This window comes from Zonotrichia leucophrys, chromosome 24 (assembly GCF_028769735.1).
Source record: "Zonotrichia leucophrys gambelii isolate GWCS_2022_RI chromosome 24, RI_Zleu_2.0, whole genome shotgun sequence".
In the NCBI taxonomy this organism is placed as follows: Eukaryota; Metazoa; Chordata; class Aves; order Passeriformes; family Passerellidae; genus Zonotrichia; species Zonotrichia leucophrys.
The window spans coordinates 7,369,638-7,385,493 of record NC_088193.1 but is presented as its reverse complement, the minus strand read 5'-3'; the positions used below and the strand labels follow the sequence as shown (position 1 = coordinate 7,385,493).

The window sequence follows — 15,856 nt, the reverse complement described above, 5'->3', positions numbered from 1 at the left end:
TGGCAGTGCTGGGAGAGCAGTTGGACTCAATCTTAGAGGCTTTTCCAGCTTAATGATTCTGTGATTTTTGTATTAAAAGCAATGAAACCCTGGGAAGTGGGTGGGTGCAGCCTGCAATAGGGGTTGTCTGTACAGCATCTCCATCATGGCTGGTGGGCAGGGAGGATCCCCTGGTTCCAGGCTGTCCTGGCACAGCCAGGGGAATGTTGTTCATCTGCAGCACCTGGCACACGTGGCTGCTGACCTGCCATGGGGGATTTCTGTTCCCCAGGCCTGAACTTTGCACTTTGCTTTCCACAGCCCTGCCTGAGCTGCCATAAAAGAAATGCAGCTGAGGAAGCAGAGTCCAGTGCTGGCTCAGGGATCCAGCTCAGGGCTTGTGCCCTGTTCTGCTGCTGCTGCACTCTGCCAAGTGCAAAAGTCCCACTCCAGCTCAGAGCTGTGTGCCTGGCACCAGGCTCTGGGGCAGCTTGGACTTTACACAGCTCATCACCAGTGTGGCTCACAGCCTGGGAATGAGGGCCAGGGAGTTGAGGAATCATGGAATCCCAGGCTGGTTTGGGTTGGAAGGGACCTCAAATCCCACCCAGTCACACCTGCAAGGCAAGGCCTCCTTCCGCTAGACCAGGTTGCTCCAAGCCCCATCCAACATGGCCTTGAGCACCTTGGAAAGGAAGGAAAGTGTCTGTTTGCTTGGTCCTGTATTTTTCTTGGTGGCTCAAACATGAGGACAGAGATTTAGGAGTGAGACAAGAGTCCTGACAAGAGAGTCTTTAAAAGCTGGATGTTTTCCTGAATGTGCAGGGGCTGCTGGGGTCACTGTGCCTGTGGGATGGCACATGCAGGTACAATGTTGTATGACACACAGCTCCTCATGCCACAATAAAGAAAGTCCTTAATCTCTCTCCTCTGCTGCTTCACACCTTTGTGTAACTAAGGTGGAGGGAAGAGCTTCAGAAATGAGAAGTTTAAAAGTCACAGGCTGAAATATTACAGGGTTTTTACTTTTTTTTTTTTAAGGAAATATTTGGACAGTTTTTTGGAAAATGGCCTTGATGATCTTAGAGGTCTTTTCCAACCTTAATGGTTCTAAAATTGAGTTATAGGAAATTATTGGAGTAAAAGCAACCGTATTTCTCAAAGAGGGGATATTCCCTGTTAAGTTTTTACATAATCCCTCATTAATGGCAAGGGAGTTGGGATTTATGTGGCTAATTCCAGATATTTGGAGATTGTCAGTCTTGGCTGGGCACAGAATTCCAAGAAAGGGGCTCATCCTGCTGCAGTGGCAGCATTTGTGCTGTGCTGGGTGTGTGTCCTGTGCTGGCTTTCCCCTGCCTGTCCTTCCCAGCTGTTCCAAAGGCAGCCTGGACACCCAGGGCTGAGCCTCTCCACCTGCATTTTATCTGAATGCTGATTGTTCCAGTTTCTATGCTGGTGGCTCAAAACAGCCTTTAACCTTCTGTTACCTTCTGGATTCTCAGTGTGTGCCTCAAGTCTGCTGGCACTGCATGCTGGCTGTCACTGCTGAGGCAGAGCTGGGGCCAGGCTGTTTTCCATGCTCCCTTGTGGGTTTGCTATGTGTGGAATTCAGTGAGGAGCAGCAGCCCAGGTGCTCTGGGCCATTGTCCAGCCCCAAGGCCTGGCCCATGGGACCTGCACCCCACTGCTGTATTTTGGGCAAATGCCAGTGCCAGAGGGGGGCTTGGTGGGAGGCCTCATGCCCTGGGCTGAACAAACACTTCTGGTTCCAGTAACGTGCTAAGAAAATAAAATAAAATAAAACACAACACAAACAAGCCTCTCAAAGCCCAGGGAGGGAACATTACAAAATATTGAAAAAGAAAACCCCACCCATCAAGATGATAGGAAAGGAAATACACCTTGTGTGAGGATGAATCAAAATGTTTTTCAGAATGAAAACCATAGAGCTTCTGCTTCCTCTTAATGGCAGAGAATTAAGCAGTTAACAAGCCCTCAGAGATGCAATAAACCTTTCAAACCAGCTGAGAGATGCTCTGGAAGGACTTGAATTAATTCCTTTGGCTGCTGTGATGATGAAATGTGCTGGGGTCCCCTTTGGTGAGGCATCCACGTTTCCAGCCCTTTGCATTTTGTCTCCTGGGAGCACCTGGTGTTGGAGATGTGGGAGGGAAGGAGGGAGGGGTTGTTTCAGAGGGAGGTGAGTGCAGTGTCCATGCACAGCTGGCTGTTCCAGGCAGCTCCTGGCACTGCATTTTGGCTGCCTGCAGCTGAGGCAGTGACTGCACTGCTGGGAGCTTTTCTGGAGTCGCTGGCTGAAGACCCCACAGCCCAGAAAAGGACTAAAATCCCACTGAGGATCAGGGATTTTTGTCACTTGCCTGGGAATGTGGCACTGGGAAGGGCTGTGTGCTTGGTGGGTAAGCAGGCACCAGTGCTGGGCTCAGAGGTTCCCTGAGCCAGTTCCCTGCATGGGCTGCAGGAATGCACTGAGTGTCACTTGCTCCCTGCTCCTGCCTTTCCAAAGCTCCTGGGCATTGCCAGGAGCCAGGTGCTGACCCAGGTGGGCCTTTATGGCTCTTCATGCAAACCACGTGTGCCATGCAGTCTGGCTGTGGTAATTGCAGGAAACCACAGTAATTAACTGCCAATAACAGAACTTTAGTGTTGCTGCTGGTGCATCCTGTGAGAGGAAATCTCCTTTGGTTCCCTGCTGAGATGAGGCTGAGGTACCTGTCTGGTTCAAATGTGGGCTGTGGTTTGGGATCTAGAAGCCAAAATCAGTTCCTGAACTGAGAAGTTCACCTGCAGGGGAGGGATTTCTGCAGCAGATGGACATGGTACCTGAAAAAGTCACAGTGTGGTGTCAGAAGCTGCTGTAGGTGTTGGTCTGGGCACACTTGGCATTTGCAAAATTAAGTCTTGGCTTGTGCTGTCATCCTGCCTTCTCCTTCTGAGGGAACAGTCACTGTTCCCTCCATGTGTGCATGTACATCTCTAAAATGAGAATTAAAGGGCTGGGGATTCAAAGGGCAGATGGAGGTTAAACACACACCCAATGGCCAGGTGTCATCTTTGTTCAGAAATCTGAAAAATGAAGTCACCATTCCAGCAAAGGCCCCTCAGGTACAATTTTAGCCCTACTTGAATTTCAGTCCCTTCTCCAACCCTGCAGAATTCCCCCAAAATATCCGCGGTGCTGGTATGGTATATTTAGCTTAAAGAACAGATCGTCCTGGTAACCAGCTGAGGAGATGCTTGGAACAAGGCTGCTGGGATCTTTTCAGGGTATGTTAATTGCTCTCACTGTGCCCAGGCTCTTCCATGCCAGAAGAGAACTTGAGGCAGAGCACTGGTGCTGCAGCCCTGCCTTCCCTTGGGCTCTCCTGCCCTGCTCCACTGTCAGGGTTCCTGCTGGGAATGGGGCAGGCAGGGCAAGTGCTGCTTATTTCTCTGCCTCTTGCTGCGTTTGCTTCTTGGTTTATTTGCCTGTTTATTTATTTGCATCTTGATCCCATTATTTAGCAGGCTCTGTGGTTCCAGGGGACCCCTCCTGTGGTTGCAGTACGGATCATTAATGTCTTTGGGATTTGCAGCTTTAGCAGATCTTGCCACAGCACTTCTAAGCTTGGGAAAACTCCTTTGCCCAGTCCTCTGGGACTCTTGCATGCAGGAAATGCTGCTGTGGGGGCTGGGCCCCGTGCAGGTCACTGGTGAGATCTGTGACCTCACCCATTGTCAGGGGTGCCTGTGGGACAGACATGCAGGACATCCCACGGGGGCTTGGGGCAGGTCTGTCTGCCAGCCTGGGGTTTCTTCTGCCACAGAGGACAAACACCACTGGCTGTGTCAGCTCACAGAGCCCTGTCCTTGTCCTTTGCTGCACAGGATGGAGCTGTGCCCCCTCTGCTGCCCTGCACAGGTCACGCCTGGGCCCCACTCATCTCCCAGTGCCCTAGTGCCATGCAATTCACACTTCAGCCCTTTCTGGCCACTGCTTGAGTAGGACAGAACTCCTTCCCTGTCCATTTCCACCCTTGAAAACTTCCTCTTCCAAGAGGTGTTGAATCTTTTTGAATAAAGGCTTAAGTGTTGTCCTCCAGAAGTGTTTTTGAGACACTATGAGAATTTCAGGCCTCGTGTTCCACCTGCTCTGCTCAGATCTGTCCTTGTGGGTGACTGATGGACGTGTCCCCAGCGTGCCCTGGGTGTGTGTTCACTGAGAACCTCTTGCCTTTCCCAGGTTCAGGGTGTGTCTGTTGGTTCCATCAGCTGTGGTCTTCTTTGGAGCTCTCTGATGCTGAGGTAGCCCAGGGCTTCACCTCCACTGGTTTTTGTTCCCCAAAAAGCAGCACCTGGTTCCCAAGGCTCTTGGCTTGATGTACAAGGGCTCTGCTTGCCTCAAAATCTCATCCCTGGGAATGTAACACTGGAGCCTGGCTGGCTCAGTTCTGGCTGTCTCTAGGTGCCTTGGAGCATCCCAGGTGCAGGCTCTAATCTGCTCCTGCTGAGCCTGTGGCTGATGTGCTGCAGGATTTACAGCTTTCCCTGTGTCCTGTGCTCCAGCATGCAACAGACATGCCCTTATCCTGGATACCCCTGCTGATTTCCAGGGAGCCGTGTGAAATGAGCCTTTCCTCCAGCTGTGAGGGTTGGCTGCAGGCTGGGGGGAGCATCCAAGTGCAGCAGCACTGGGGAGCACAGTGCCTGGCAGATGGCATTTGCTGTGGTGTAAGGGGATTTGCCACATGACCTGCTCAGCATCGGTGTCACGTGTGCACTGATCAGACCTGGCATCTAAAGAACACACTGAGATCAGCACAGGAGCTGCTGCAAAAGGCTGGCTGGCAGGGGATGCACAGGGATCCCAGCTTTTCCCATGAAGGTTTGCTGATGCTCACAGGAGCTCCATCCTGGTTTTCTCTCTGTGTTCAGGGCAGTTTTAGTGTCTGTTGTAAATCCAGTGATTTGCTGCTCCTCATGGATGGACACACAGCTCCAGCACTGGATGTGCATGAGCCTGGGAAGCCAGCTGGAAGGAATGGGGTGGTGAAGCGGCTGCAGTATTAACTTGACACCTAATTATATCCCCTGGGCTGATTTTTCCATTCTGTCATGCCCTGCTCTGTCTGCACTTTCTGGGAGTGTGGGATGCTGTGAAGCTCTCCATATCCAGCCATGCTCTGGCAGACATTTAAGATGAAATTATCAGTTGTAAAAGCTCTCCTGTCTGTGCTGCCAAAAGTAGCATCTCCCTGATGTTTATATTTCTTTAAACCAAACAGGATAGGTTAATTCTGTATAGATTTGAAAGATAGTATTTATTCCAGCTCTTCTGGAATGGGATTTCACACCACAGTTCCCATGGGAGTTGCCATGGAACCTTCACTGTCTCTGACCAGAAGTGGCTTTTGTTGACCTGATTCATATTCTGGCATTCCCTTGTTGAAGCAGGAACACCTCTGACCAGTTTCCACATGGACTCCTGAAGTTACATTTCCTACAGGCTTTCTTCCTAAGGAGGAGCTGTAGCCAGGGCCCAGGTGGGGGCAGTTTATGGCAGCTGCCAAGGGCACAGCCTGGAGCAGGTCTGTAGTAACCGTGCTGTTGTTGTTCAGTGCCCCAGGTGCTCAAGAGCTGCACGGAGTTCATCGAGAAGCACGGCATCGTGGATGGCATCTACCGCCTCTCCGGGATCGCCTCCAACATCCAGAAACTGCGGTAAGATGCAATGAGCCTTTTGTTATCATGCACTGGCATCCTGGGAGTGGCACTGATGGCATTGTGTGGTGTCACATCCCAACCAGCATCCCTGCTTCTGGTGCTTCCAGCTCTGGAACTGAGTCAGTCACACACAGCTTGTGCTGTGCCCAGCTGACATAACCCAAGGCTGTTTCCACACTGCATAAAATGGAAAGGCAAGCAATGGAATGAAAGTTCTTTCTTTCTTTTTATGGCCTCTTTACTTAAGTACAGGCATCATTTATAGTAGGGGGAGCAGGGCACAGCCTGGGCTTCCTCTGCACATTCCTCCTGCACGGAGCTTGCCTTCAGGATAAAGTACCAGGATCCTGGTGTCACTGTGCTGCCATCTTCCATTTCTGTTCTTTCTCTCTCCAGAAGCCCTTTGGAGCAGGCAGTGTTTCTCCCTGCTGCCTTGGGCTCCTGGCTTACCAGCAGTTCATTGGGAATGTGCAAAGGATGCGTGCCTGAGTCTGGTGTGGGGCATTGCTGTGCTGCAAGGGAAGGGCCGGGAGTGTTCTGGTTAGGAGCTGTTCCCACCACAGCAAACTTCCTTTCCTCTTTCATGAGGCTGTTGTCCTCCTGTGGTTTGGTGTAGAATGGTGTGCTGTGGGGCATTGATGTGCTGGGTGGATGGGACTCACCAGCACTGCTCCTGGGCCCAGGGCCTGGCCAGGGCAGCACAGGGCTCTTTGCCATGGGCAGAGTAGCTTTTTTGTACCAGCTGTCCCCCAGTTCAGTGGGCAGGTTTGAGCTGGTACACTGACTGCTCAAACCCTTGGATGGATGGGGTTGTTCTGGTTCAGATTAATCCTGTTTCTTATCCCAGCAAGTCCCATTTAAAAAATCTGGTCCCAAGGGTTTTATATGCAGGATCTAAAGGCTCTGACTGGAGCTGTGACTGAATAAAACATTTGCCATTGCTTCAGTTATATTCCTTTATTCCCTATTTTTGCCTTGTGCTGGACCATCCATCTAATTTCTGCCCTAGTCCATTTTTTTTCCTTTTGTGTTACCAAGACCACTTTCTCCTCCATTGTGTATCAAGGTGCTTTAAAAAGGGTTTTGTAAAATTGTAATGGCATCATTCCCTGTTGTAGTGCAGAGAATGAAGTGACAGCCTGTTTTCCAGGTTTCTGAGATGTTCCAAAAGCAAAAGGAAGGGAGTACATGGCATAACTTATTGACACTGTCCTGTTCATGTAAATCCCTACAGATTTTGAGTGTTCGATGAACATAAGACACATCTTGCTGCAGTTCCAAGCTGCACAAACAGGACATTAGGCTCATTCCCAAGCTGGGGCTGCAGTATCCTTATAAATGAACCACTGTGCTTAGATTTCCCATAGAAGATCTGGATCTCCTGGATTTAAAGGGCTTTTTGGTTGGAGAGAAGGTTAGAGAATTTATTCCACATGGGAGATTTCCATGGAACAGATGTTGGCTCTTCAGTAGGGCAGTAGGTGCCTTTATTTGGCAGGTGGGCAAACAGCCACTGTTGATCCCTGGATCCTGCTATCCTGGCTCTTTTTGAGAAGCTGTGCAGTTGTTCTTCACCTAACAAAATCTTCCTTTTGGGTCTGAAGGAGTAACATGTAGCCCTGGAAACAGCCAGTGCAGACAGGAGGAGGGTTGAATGTGGTGGGGCACTCCTCTCTTCCCTCCATATTCACTTCTGCAAGGGAGCATTTGACAGAGTGTGAGCTTTATTCCTAGGAAAAACCACTGGAGTAAGGCAGGATATGGGCAGGGAGTTTGAGCCAGGGCTGAGTGTGTCTGTGTGGGGTGGGCTGGTGCCTTCCTGGGTTTTTCTGTAGAGCTGAGTTTCTGTCCTAGATGTGAGCAAGGGATGAGTCACAAGGTGCCTGTGGAGGTGGTGTGTGCTGGACACTGGGCATGTGGAAAATTGAATGCATCCTTTGCTCCTCTGCTGTCCTCAGGGTGAGGAAGGGATGGGCTGTTCACCCTCAGAAGGTGGGGAGCACTCCTGCCCCTTGTCTGGTGGGAGTGAAAGGCTTCCCATGAGCAGTGTCCATGTCCAGGGATGGAAGGAGTCCATCCTGATTCCAGGAGGGCTCAGCTACAAACACACCTGGAGCCCTGGGTATGTTGTTCTCCTCAGGCAGGGTGAGCTCAGGGGTTGTGTGACCCTCTGGGCACAGCCTGCCAGCTTTGGGTGGGGGACAGGACAGGGACAGGGATGGGCCACTGCACCCAGCCCACTCCCTGTGCTTGCAGTGCTGGCAGGATGAGCCCCATGGCTGTGGGCAGCCTAAAGGCTCTGGCAGGGACCCCAAGGTTCTGCAGCTCCCAGGGCCTGCTCACAGCTCTCACGGCCCTGCAGTGTCCTGCTAATTGGAAACAGCACTTCCCAGCATATATGCCAGCAGCAAGCCAGCCCTCAGCCTTCTGAGCTCAGCTTTTATTTCACAAACATTGGTGATTGGGTTTTTTTCTCTCTCTGAAAACCAAGGGAGTGCTATGGGGTTTTCTTCATGTGGTTCCTGGCTGTAGCAGAGGCAGGCTCAGCTCACCAGCTCATCCCCCAGGAATTCCTGCACTCACTGGTTTCCATGTGCTGCTGATGGAAGTGATGCTGGCAGGACTTGATCGTTGCCATTTGCAGGCCTTTGAAATGCAGAGGGACAGCAGCTCTCATCGTTCCTATGGGCAATCCCAGTCACAGCCCTTGGGAGTTAAACTTGTGGGCTTGGAAGATGTTCTCTGGAGACTTTGTGAAAAGCCCTGATGCAGCAAAAGGGATTGCAGCCGGTTGGTTGTAAAATTAACTGAAAATGCTTTATTAGAAAAAGGAAAAGTCTCTTTTGAAAAATATCCCCACTGGCTGCCCCACAGACGTGGGTCATGTGGTTTTGGTGACTAAGTGTTTATTTTTTCCTGTAAATCAGGAAAGCCTTGCTGTAATTTGTGCTGGGTTTGATTGCATTCCTCCTCCTCAGAACCCTTTACCCATTTCTCCGTTCTCCTTGCCAGCCACGAGTTTGACTCCGAGCAGATTCCTGACCTGACCAAGGACATTTACATCCAGGACATCCACTGTGTGGGCTCCCTGTGCAAGCTGTACTTCCGAGAGCTGCCCAACCCCCTGCTCACCTACCAGCTCTACGAGAAGTTCTCTGTGAGTGTGAGCCACATGTGGGGCACTTCCCCCTTCAGTGGGCCTTCAGCTGGTAGAGCAGAGAAATCCTGGAAGCTGCACCTGCCTTCCACACACTTCCCTCTCTGCTCTGCCTCACTTGGGGTTGTTGGAGCCATCAGAAGGGTGTGTCACCAGAATTGCCAGCCTGACACTGTGCTGCCCACACTCCTGATTCCACCCTGCCGTTCCAGGAGGGGCTGGCAGTGCCCTGGGGTCTGAGGGGCCTTTTCTGTGTCCCCTTTAAGTCACTCAGAGGTGCCTTTGTCCCCTCTGCCACGCTGTGTTGGTTCCACTTGTGGGGCCACAGCAGATGGTCCCTGGCACAACTCCCGTGCTTTGCAGGAATTCCCCTCTCGTTTGCCATTTCCCAGGAATGGGATTGGAAGCAAATGCTGCTCTGAGCTGAATGACTTCTGCAGAAATTCTCTGTGCCATTAACATGCCCCAGCTCATGGCTTACTTGCCCTTCCTTACATGATCCATATGCTGCTCAGTCCCCAAGACAGACCCCCCCTACCTAAGGGGAGAAGAGCAACAAAACCCCCCTGACTGCCAAGGCTGGGGATTTATTTGCAGCTAAATCCTTTGCTGCCTCATTCCAGGATGCTGTTTCTGCTGCTACAGATGAGGAAAGGCTGGTTAAGATCCACGATGTGATCCAGCAGCTGCCTCCTCCCCACTACAGGTGAGTGCAGCCTTTGGGGTGTTGGGGGCATTTTGTGAGAGGAATTCTGTAATTCCACTTTCCCTCTCAAGACAGCCACGCTGTGCCTCTGCATTTTGAAATGGTTATGGCTGTCCAAAGTTGGTTTATATTTTAATTAGCTCCTTACCAAACACTGTCCACTAAACATGGTCTTACTTCAGGTCCTTAGAAACTCCATCTAGGAGGGAAATAGGAGTTTGTTATGTCAGAGTAAGGAAACAGTTTTATTGTAGGGAGGTACAATACCAGTGCTAACAGCACTTTCAAAAAAAGTGAAATATAGCAAAAAAAAAATTGCTCAGACCTTCAGCCAAACTTGGTCAACTGTATTTTGTCTCCAGTTTGCCCCTCCCTGCAATAATAGTAATTAGCAAATAACAACAATGCTCTCAGAATAACTGATGTAATTAATTATTATCAGTGTAATGTATTAGAGTAGCATAATATGGTGTTTAAAAACCACCAATTAAAATACTATATTCAAGCTAATTAGTAGTAATAAGAAATTGTGCTATATGGTAATGAGTCTTGACTAAGAACAACATTTTAACAGTCTTTAGTATTAAAAATTATGGCAGGGTATGGTGAAAAGGTATCAGACAAATTGGTATTGGTGACTGGCTTTAACAGCTGTATAGATACTGCATGTTAATGAGACTTCAACAGTAATAAGTAGTGATGCATGGTATGTAGCATTCACTAATTGGGAATTGTAATTGGTAGAAATAGCTAATGACAGCATATGGTGGAAGTTATTTACAGATAGGTAGCTGTTTTAATTGGCTGGGCCAGCTCCCCTGGTGTGTCCCAGTGGTTTAGGTAAGTGACCATTTGGGGTGAATGCAGACAGTGTTTGGCTATTGGTGTCTAATTAGAATATTTCATTACAATCATCAATTGATTTTTATAATGTACATTAATGTATGTTAACTACAGGTGAAGTTGGAATTCTGGTCTAAGGGGTCAGGTGTAACACATGAGGACAGCTAGTGATAACTATTTGTAGTAATTTCTGCCAATAAATGTTTAAATTTCAGTTACTGTGATGTGTGGTGATTAGCTGGACAATTGCAATGCTGCAATGAGTGCTATAAATAATTATAAAAGTTAACTGGGGTTTAACTGATGTGTTATAAACTATAACTGTGTTACTTGCTCTTCAAATAAGGTTGGCTAGTTGGTGCAGCAGCTGCTGCTTCTAGTAACTAATTTCAATATTGATGTTAATTAAAGGGGGTGTGGCCCTTTAAAAAATAAACTGATCTCTTTCTTTTCCTTTTCAGTCACCTTTTCCCCTGAAATGATTTTTAGTTCATGGGGCTGGTTAAACTGGGTTCTGGTACCAGCAGCATGTGAGTCTCAGAAAGGGGCACAGCCAACAGCAGCATGTGGAATGCTGTAGGTCACAGGGTGCTGCTCTCCTTTCCTGGGCTTTGCTTGGAAAAAGGAACAAACACTTTATTTTTCTGCTGCTCAGTGATGAGAAGTCACAGGCAGGAGGTGTCTGTTTGGTTGCCAGACAGAGCCATTTTCTTTACTTCCAATCTTGTCTATTTGTGGAATTTTGAGCCCCAAAACACCCTCTCTGTTCCATCTCCCTTCCCCCCGAAAAGAATGGGCTGTGAGACAAGACACACGCCAGGGGCACCAGGAGGGTACAGCAGCATTTTCACTGCCACCTCCTGCTCCCTCCTCCCTAGTGTGTATCAAACTTAATATACAAATCCCACCATGTTTTAATATGAACAGAAGCCTCTGAAGTTTAACCTTCTATCTGCCTTACCAACCTCTGAGAAACCCACAGCCAGTATTTTCATTGTTCTGGGGTGTCTCAATCAGTACTCCCTCCATCCCAGGATGAGCATTCCACATCCTTCCCCACACATCCCTGAGCAGCCCCTCACAGCTGGCACACACCTGCAGAGGGTTTTTCCTGGAACTGTCCTTTCCTTGAGCCTGGGGCAGTCAGGAGAGACTCCCCTCAGCCCAGGCTGTGTCAGTACTGCCAAAGCCAGCCCCACGGTGGGGCTGAGGGGAAGGAGTTGAGCATTCCTTTCTGGCAGCTCTCAGATCACAAGGAAATAATGAGCTGGGTTTGTGCTGTGGATCACGGCCTGGCTTTGCTCAGTGGTGCTGAACATTTGCCTCTCTCCTGTTTTCCAGGACACTGGAGTTCCTAATGAGACACTTGGCTCGTCTGGCTGATTATTGCTCCATCACAAATATGCACACCAAGAACTTGGCCATCGTGTGGGCTCCAAACCTCCTCAGGTACTCTGGGATTTTCCCATTTCAATAGAAAAGAAATGTTTACATTTATAAGCAACAGATAGTCCAGAAAATCCCAGCTTTCAGCAGCTGGAAAGAGCTCTTCCTCTCTTCACCCAGTGCACTCTTCACCTCCTGTAAAATATGGGAAATTATTCTAAGTAGGATTTAAGATTGGCTGGCAAGTTCCTGACCTCGTGATGTAAAACAGCCCCTGTGTTATCCTGTCTCACACAACACAGTTCCACTGGCTGCAGTTTTGTCAGTAGTAACAAGGAAGAATTCCCTGAACCCTCTTTTAGAGGATAATTTCTCTTCTCTTGGTTAGATGAAACTGATGTGTCCTTGATCATCCAGGAGAATTTCTACAGTGGTATCACTGATTTCCCACTGCATAAGTCTCTAGAGTCTAATTTGACAGCTTTTGGCTACAAGAATTCAAACTTACAGAAATTAACTTGGATAAATCTGTTTTGAATCTGGATGATAGGGCACTTTAATGGTGTAAGTTAAAAATTTTGCTTTAAAAGAAAAAAATATTATCCTCCTGCCCTTTATTGTACTGATTTCTCACCTGCTGTTGTTACCAACCTGAGAAATCTGAGTGTACAGTTCATCATGGAATCCCAGAAGAGTTTGGGTTGGGAGGGATATTAAAGCTCATCCAGTGCCACCCCCTGCCATGGGCAGGGACACTTTCCCCAGGTTGCTCCAAGCCCTCTCCCATCTGCCCTTGGGCACTCCCAGTTCATGCAGGTGGGCTCCTCTTTCTGGCAATTCCCCCACGAGCAGTGGAGTGACCTCAAGGTTGAATTTGCTTTGGTGAGTCCTGGAGCATTCACTCAGTAGGATCAGGTGGAGACACTCCCTGCCTGGGGGAAAATCCTCTTAGAGGCCACAGCAGGTTTATACAACAGCACTGCCTTAAACTGTGCCAGTCATGGAAATGAGTTAACAAAAAGCTCTTGATTTTGGCTGTTCAGTGTATTAACCTCAATTCAGACCTCTCCCACACTCCCCAGTGTTCCTCTTGCCCCATCAATAAGGCTTGACCCTGGAGCTGAAGTTTGGCCATAAATCCCCACAGTCAGTGATGGTTTGTGGGCGTTGCCGAGAGTTAACCCCAGCAGTGCCTGAAGCCTTTGTGGCCGAGCCCCAGGCCCTGCAGCCCCACAGGTGGCCAGGCCTGGCCCAGCAGGAGCCTCTTCCCTGTGCTGTCCCCTGCAGGTCCAAGCAGATCGAGTCGGCGTGCTTCAGCGGCACGGCCGCCTTCATGGAGGTGCGGATCCAGTCGGTGGTGGTGGAGTTCATCCTGAACCACGTGGACGTGCTCTTCAGCTCCAAGCTCAGCTCCGTCATCCGCGATGGGGCAGGTGGGTGCTTCCCTGGGGCAGGAGGGCAGCGCTGCACGGCTGCCTGAGCTCCTCTGGGACGTGGAAACATGCTTGTTTTAACCTGGAGGGCACAGTTCTGGGCTGGGATGGCAGAACCCACACAGAGATGGCCTGCTTTTAGAAATTGCTGTCAGTACCTTTCTTAAAAGCTACAGATGCCCCACAGGAATGCAGACATGAATGTTTTCTACTTCTGTGTTCTACCACTTAGAAATTGCAAGGAATCACTTAAATCTTTTTCTCTCCTGCTCCCTCTCCTTTTTAAAGCCATCATTTCTGGTGCTCCTGCATACTTACCCATCGGAGCTAAGTCTGTCTGCCCTCATCCCTCACCTTAGAACACAAATAGAACAAGCTGGTATAAAGCAGTCTCTCTGCATTCAGTCATGTTGAGGCTAAGAAACTGAAATCTTCCACTTGCTCAGGCTGATTTTGCTGTAGGATGAGGAATGAAGCTGGAGCACCTGATATGTCATCCAGCCTTGGAGCCTACATATTCCCTTGAGTAACTGAGACCATGTATCTTTTCCATTGAGAAGGAGCAGAGTTGCACCAGGAGGAGTTTACTCTCTGTTAGTATGGCTGCCACAAGCTGTTCCTGCTCCTAAGCAGCATTAAGGCTGCACCATCTGCCTTGATAACCTGCCTGTGACTGAAACATGCACAGCTGCTGCAGTTAGCACCACCTGGGGACTGCAGAGAGCTGTGTTTGCACTGTATTTGCTGCTCCCTTCTCTTAAACAAACCCTACCTCTGCTTAGGCTGGCAGAGTTGATCCAAGTCCAGCTTTTTCTCCTACTGTAGGGCAGTTCTAAGTCCATGGAAGCCAGAGGTTAGCTTGGCTGAGCAGTGCCAGCCCCAGCAGGCTGACTCTGCCAGGGGAAGGAAGATAAGCATGCTCAGAATCCCAGCCAGATGATTATCCAGGCTTAGAATGGCCCATGTAAATTCAGCTAATTGTTTAATGACTTGGTCATTTGCATTCAGTGGCTTTGACACAGCCCTGGCAGGGAGCAGGGTCAGGCTGTTGGGTTGGCTGAGTGCAGGAGTTCTGCATTCCAGAACGGCTTCCTGGGAGCCTCTGGGTGTGAGCTCAGCTCCTGCACCCACTGGTGAGAGGGGGACATGGTGCTGCCAAACCTGTTCTAACTCAGACTTGACCCAGGACAGCTGAGTGATGTTTACAGCTCCTACACCCCCCCACAGACTCTGCATCCTTCGCACAGAGCTGTGCTGCTCCAGGGGCAGCCATGGAACTGCACCAAGCAGGATATTCTGCACTGATACAGCTCCCCCAAAGCCTGAACTCACCTGGGAATCACCCCAGAAACACCTGTGCCAGAGGCAATGGCAGACACAGGAGAGCTGCTCCTACAGCAGACTGCCCATAATCTCTCCACTGAAGCTGTCAGCAGCAGGAGGCAGCAGCAGCTGCTTTCAGATTTTGCACATTCATCACCAAAACCAGGCACAAGCTCCAAAGGCCACAGGCAGGCCACACAGCAGATTCTGTTTGCTGTGTCCAGGTGCACTTTGGCTTGTAGCAGCTTCAGTCACACGTGGCATTTCCTGCTACACCGAGAGGTGAAATCTGGGAATGACCCAGACAGGTTTTATACAAAGGAAAAACATCATTTTCTTTATAGGCTCTTGCATCATACAGATGAAGGAGAATGTGTCACAAAGGTTTCCATCCTACTTGCTTGCCTCTGTTGTTTTTTTTTTTTAATACACTAAACCATCATTCTTTTAGTCATCAACATATCTGTGACATTGTGATCACATTTTGTCCACATCTTTCAATGGCTGGGATAACAGAGGTTCAGAAAAACACAGCACCTCCCTAGACACACAGAGCTGAGCTTTGATCTCTGCACTGCCTGTGCTGACTCTCCCTGTTGCCTGTGGTTTTCCCTTGCAGGGCACAGCTCTTTATCCCGGCCCAAGTCTCTGCTGGTGTCCTCCCCCTCCACCAAGCTGCTCACGCTGGAGGAGGCTCAGGCACGGACACAGGCCCAGATCAACTCTCCCATCGTGGCAGACAGCAAGTACATCGAAGTGGGAGAAGGCCCAGCAGCTTTGCAGGGGAAATTCCACACAGTCATTGACTTCCCATCTGAAAGGTAGAGACAGGTTTCCTCTCCAGCTTGTGTTGTCATAATGGTGTTATTTTGAATACAGCAGGAATTTGCTTATATTGACTTGAGACTTGTTATATATGTAAATATTGTGGCCAGTTTTCTACCTGCTTTTGACTCTGGGAGGATTCAGCTCATATCAGTGGTGTTGGTTTAGCCAAATAATTTGTGCTCCACTCCCTCTTGTTTTCACCAGGAATATTATTTAATGTATAAATCCATGTTGTCTGTGATGCAGAGATGCCTGGACCAGTCACGCACAGAAATGTAAACAGGGTGAACACCTGCAGATGTTGGGGTTTTCCAGGACTAAGTGCTCTTCACAATTCCAGGTTCCCTTGAAATGGAGCAGTTGGACAGGCTCAAGGACACTGGAAATTAAATATGGTAGTGGAGGAAACTAAGGTGGTTTTATAGCAGGAGTGAGAGATGCTTTTGAACACCTTTATGGCTGCCCAGCTTCCCA

At 49.3% G+C, this 15,856-nt stretch overlaps 1 protein-coding gene across 6 annotated transcripts in view; it reads left to right on the top strand.

The window, feature by feature from the left end:
• Window positions 1–15,856, top strand: part of ARHGAP32 (Rho GTPase activating protein 32) — a 244,107-nt gene that overhangs the window by 216,454 nt on the left and 11,797 nt on the right. For all 6 annotated transcript variants that reach the window (XM_064732156.1, XM_064732155.1, XM_064732154.1 and 3 more), the window contains 6 exons: window positions 5,601–5,703; window positions 8,719–8,863; window positions 9,487–9,569; window positions 11,754–11,861; window positions 13,086–13,231; window positions 15,174–15,375. In XM_064732156.1, the coding sequence (XP_064588226.1) occupies window positions 5,601–5,703; window positions 8,719–8,863; window positions 9,487–9,569; window positions 11,754–11,861; window positions 13,086–13,231; window positions 15,174–15,375 (787 nt within the window). The remainder of the gene's footprint in view (window positions 1–5,600; window positions 5,704–8,718; window positions 8,864–9,486; window positions 9,570–11,753; window positions 11,862–13,085; window positions 13,232–15,173; window positions 15,376–15,856) is intronic.